Source organism: Palaemon carinicauda, chromosome 10 (genome assembly GCF_036898095.1).
Source record: "Palaemon carinicauda isolate YSFRI2023 chromosome 10, ASM3689809v2, whole genome shotgun sequence".
NCBI lineage: Eukaryota > Metazoa > Arthropoda > Malacostraca > Decapoda > Palaemonidae > Palaemon > Palaemon carinicauda.
Window position 1 is genome coordinate 53,740,376 of NC_090734.1, and position 3,988 is coordinate 53,744,363.

At 38.2% G+C, this 3,988-nt stretch overlaps 1 protein-coding gene across 1 annotated transcript; it reads right to left on the reverse strand.

Moving 5' to 3' along the window:
* Positions 1-2,185: 2,185 nt before the first annotated feature.
* LOC137648010 (tigger transposable element-derived protein 1-like) lies at positions 2,186-3,011 on the reverse strand. The gene is made up of 2 exons (XM_068380954.1): positions 2,712-3,011; positions 2,186-2,536 (listed from the first exon to the last, which is right to left on the reverse strand). Exons 1-2 carry the CDS (start codon positions 3,009-3,011, stop codon positions 2,186-2,188), a joined length of 651 nt encoding a protein of 216 aa, XP_068237055.1.
* Positions 3,012-3,988: the final 977 nt, after the last annotated feature.

Sequence of the window (3,988 nt, forward strand, 5' to 3'; positions counted from 1 at the left end):
AGTGAGTAGAAAAAAAATGCATATTTAAGATTTATTAATCATGGTTTCTTTACAGAAGACTAGTGTTTTAGGTATAGTATACGGGATATTTAAAGTTAAAAGGTGAGGGTGATCACTGGTACTTGCTAATGGTTGATTAATTAGGTGGTCTAAGGTTTTGAGGTGTCAGGTACGATAAGGTTTATAATAAGCTAAGAAAAGAGATAGGTACTAATCTGGTTATTCTGTATTTTCAGGCTAATAATTACGCTTCATCGATTTTGTGTTTGTTTGCGCAGGGGAGTCTTGTGGTGGTCTTCTCTGTGCTGTTCGGTGTGTGTGTGTATGTATTGGACACTTTAGTGATAAGTGTGATATAACACTGAAATAGACAGCGGTTTTTAAGATCAACATTTATTGATAGTGAGCGAAGTGTATTCCTGAAAATGAACAGTGTATCGAGTTTGGAAAAGGTTATTGCCTTTGGACTATATATACAGAATCCGGTTGTTAGTGCAATGACTCGTTATTAAGTTTATTAATGATGTGAGTGATGTGAAATTCTTAGGTTGGGTATCTATTTATCGAATGGTGATTTTGAGAGTTTCTGGTTTTAGAAAGTTTTCCTGTGACTAGTATTAAGTTTAAGAGGTTGTTAGTATTTGTTACATATTGCTATCCTTGTGAGCTGCAAACCTTTGGTACTTGCCACCTTCTTCCCTTTTGTTTGTCCTGTTTTTGCAGTTTGTTTAATAATTATTTTTGATTGTTAGTTTAATATTTCAGTATGTGATAACCTGTATGTTGTATTCTAAATAACATTGTAAGAAAAAAAAAAATATTTTTGGGATTTTTTTTTTTTGTGGGGTAAGGAGGTGTAACAGTGGTTTTATATTTCTAAATTATTAAAGTTTTTAGATGTCTAAGGTTAAGTATACACTATTGTTATAAGGTTAAGTATAGATGTATTGTTTTCTTTCTTTAATAGTTTGTCTTTTCACTGGTGGTGTTTATAATGGACTAACGACTGTTTTATATTTTCAAGTGGTGTGGGTTGCTGTGCTCTTGCGTGAACGGAGGTATGAAGGGGCTTTTTAGAGGAGGGTTCCTCAGTGTGTTTCTGAGCCTCCAACCTTGAAGGGCACGACAATTGCTGTAGGAAATATATCTATTCCTCGCCAATGTAAAGTTACGTTGCGAAGCTGTTTAGCTTTTTTGGGGTATCCTCTCTCTGCAGCAAGGACTTTTATTCCACATATTGAGTATTGCTCTTGGTTCAGTAAAAGCCAAGGGGACCTTTCTGCCGCAAGGTAAAAATTTTGATCCTTATATTTGTTTGCCGGGCCCCACGACCTTTAATCCTGGGCGGTCTTCATTATTGGAGCATTATAAGAACAAAGACTTTCAACACCATTGTCTTGGATCCTTGTTTCTGCCACCCAGAATAAGCCTCCAGCCGGGGAGTTTATTGTCTTCTTTGAGGAGACCCCTAGAAGCATTTGAGGAATTTGCTAGGGATATTTAGTTTTTATTTGTTAGGATGTTCTTACTTTTCGTTGGCCTTCTCCTTTCTGGACCCTCTCTCCCTTTAGTATGCATGTATTGATGACATTTCTTTATTTGTGTAATTGTTTTCTTTTGCAGGGAGTTTAAGAGTGAGTGTGTATAATTTATTATTGTATTATTGTGGTTCAGGTGTTATTTCTGTCTAAATATATTGTATCAAAATTAAGGAGATTTTTGTGGTATTTTCGTTGTCCCTTGAGTTGACTTTGCACCCGTATTGATGTTTAGATACTATTCCACCTTCAGTGGACTTAGTATAGTATGATGGTGAATACAATTTGATAAAGGTGAAGTGTTTTGCGTGGTAATCAAAGTCAGCCATCACAATATATATATATATATATATATATGTATATATATATATATATATATACATATATATATATATATATATATATGTATATATATATATATATATATATATCATCATGCTTAAATAGAAATAAATTTCTACCTCATACTTTGGATCAAACGCTAGCCCTTTCTAATTAAAGGCCAGGTCGCTTCCAACCATGCCACGGGAGGCCATGTTTGGAAGCGACGTGGCCTTTCATTAGAATGGGCTAGCATTTGATCCCAAGTAAGATGTAGAAATTTATTTATATATATATATATATATATATATATATATATATTCCGTTTATATGGAGTGCTGCTCTTCTTGCATGTTGGTCATCTGCATAGCCTTCAACTCCTTCATGTCTTCAGTCGTAAGCTCCTCCCTGTACACATCCATAAGTTTATCGACGTCAGCCTCATCAATAACAATCCCCATGGACCTTCTGATTGAAATTACATCCTCAACATCACCCTCAGGGGCAGGATCATCAATGGCCTCATCTTCGGGTGAGTGTTCGAAACCTTCGAAGTCGCGTTTTGCCACAACATCCGGCCACAGTTTCTTCCATGAAGAGTTCAATGTACGCCTCAAAATCTCATTCCAAGCTTTATCAATCTTCTTCAGGCATGGAACGATGTCAAAGTCTCCTTTCTAGATTCACGTAGGATGATTTGAGTGCTTTCAGTTACTTTGAAGCATCTTCTGAACCGATACTTTTCATAAAGCTCCTTAAAGCTGGCAATCACTTACTGGTCCATAGGCCAGAGGAGAGGGGTGGTGCTCGGTGGGAGATAGAGAATCTTAATGAAGAAGTGTGTATTTTTACCTCGAGGATAGGAGGGTGAGCAGGGGCATTGTCCAGTACCAGGAGACATTTTAGAGGAAGATTGTTCTCTTCTAAAAAGTTCTTGATAGCAGGACCGAAGCAGACGTTTACCCACTCAATAAATATGGTCCAAGTGACCCAGGACTTGGCATTAGACCTCCAAAATACCAAGAGCCTATCCTTCATGATATTTTGTGCCTTGAAGGCACGGGGATTCTTTGAACTGTACACCTTTGGGGGCTTAATTTTCAAGTCCATACTTGCATTTGCACAAAAAGCCATGGTAAGTCTGTCCTTCATCGTTTTATGGCTAGGAAATCTCTTCTCTTCTGTTGTGATATACGTATGATGGGGCATTTTTTTCAAGAAAAGGTCAGTTTTATCACAGTTAAGCAATTACTGAAGATTGTAACCTTCTCTGGAAATTAATTCCTCAAACTTCTTGAGGAATTTGTCTGCTGCTTTCTTGTCAGAACTGGCCGCCTCTCCATGCCTGACGACCGAGTGAATACCAGTTCTCCTCCTAAAGCGGTAAAGCCACCCATGAGAAGCCTTGAACTGTAGGGGAAGTCTGCTGCAATGTTCCTTTGTCTGCACCGTTGCTCTGGGCTTCCACAAAATCGGTGAAGATAGTGCTTGCATTGTGCGAAATTGCCTATTGAGTGAATGTATTACCAGTGATTTCCTTCTCTTGAATTCATAGCATAAGGAGTCTCTCCTTCTCGTCGGTGATTGAGGTCCCTCCACTAGCAAGGACAGTCATGCCCTTAGAAGACTTACTTACTTTAATGGTTTCCTTGTTCTTGATAATTATACCAATTGTTGACTGGTTACCGATATGTGCACTAGCGAGAGTAACGATGCTTGTGCTTTCTTCGTATTTCCTGATTATATCCAGACACGTTTCCATTGTAATCATTTTCTTACTTCTCACTTTAACATCACATGTATTATTGGGACCCATGGCTAACATATTTAAGTTTGAATTAATCACCAAAATGCAAAAAAAGTATGATTTCCCGAGCACTCACATGAGATCAAGTCTTCCTGAAACACACACAAGCCTCTCAACTAAGTGCGCGATTAACAAAGAGTGAGAGAGGGAGCATCTATCTCAGGCATTGTGGAAGGGATTTCGGCCAATAGCATATCGGCATCTCAGTGATGCCATGACACTGGCCAATAGCAGACCAGCATCTTAGTGACATATGCAGTGACACATATAGAGCCATATGAGCATGGTGTGAGGAGAATGACTTGCGCAGTCATATGCGCAC

Excerpts from the sequence above, each read along its gene's own strand:
- LOC137648010 (XM_068380954.1), bottom strand. The coding sequence starts at position 3,011 with ATGAAGGACAGACTTACCATGGCTTTTTGTGCAAATGCAAGTATGGAC. Across the intron at positions 2,537-2,711 it reads CTCACCCTCCTATCCTCGAG|AAAGGAGACTTTGACATCGT; the intron begins GTAAAAATACAC and ends ACGTGAATCTAG.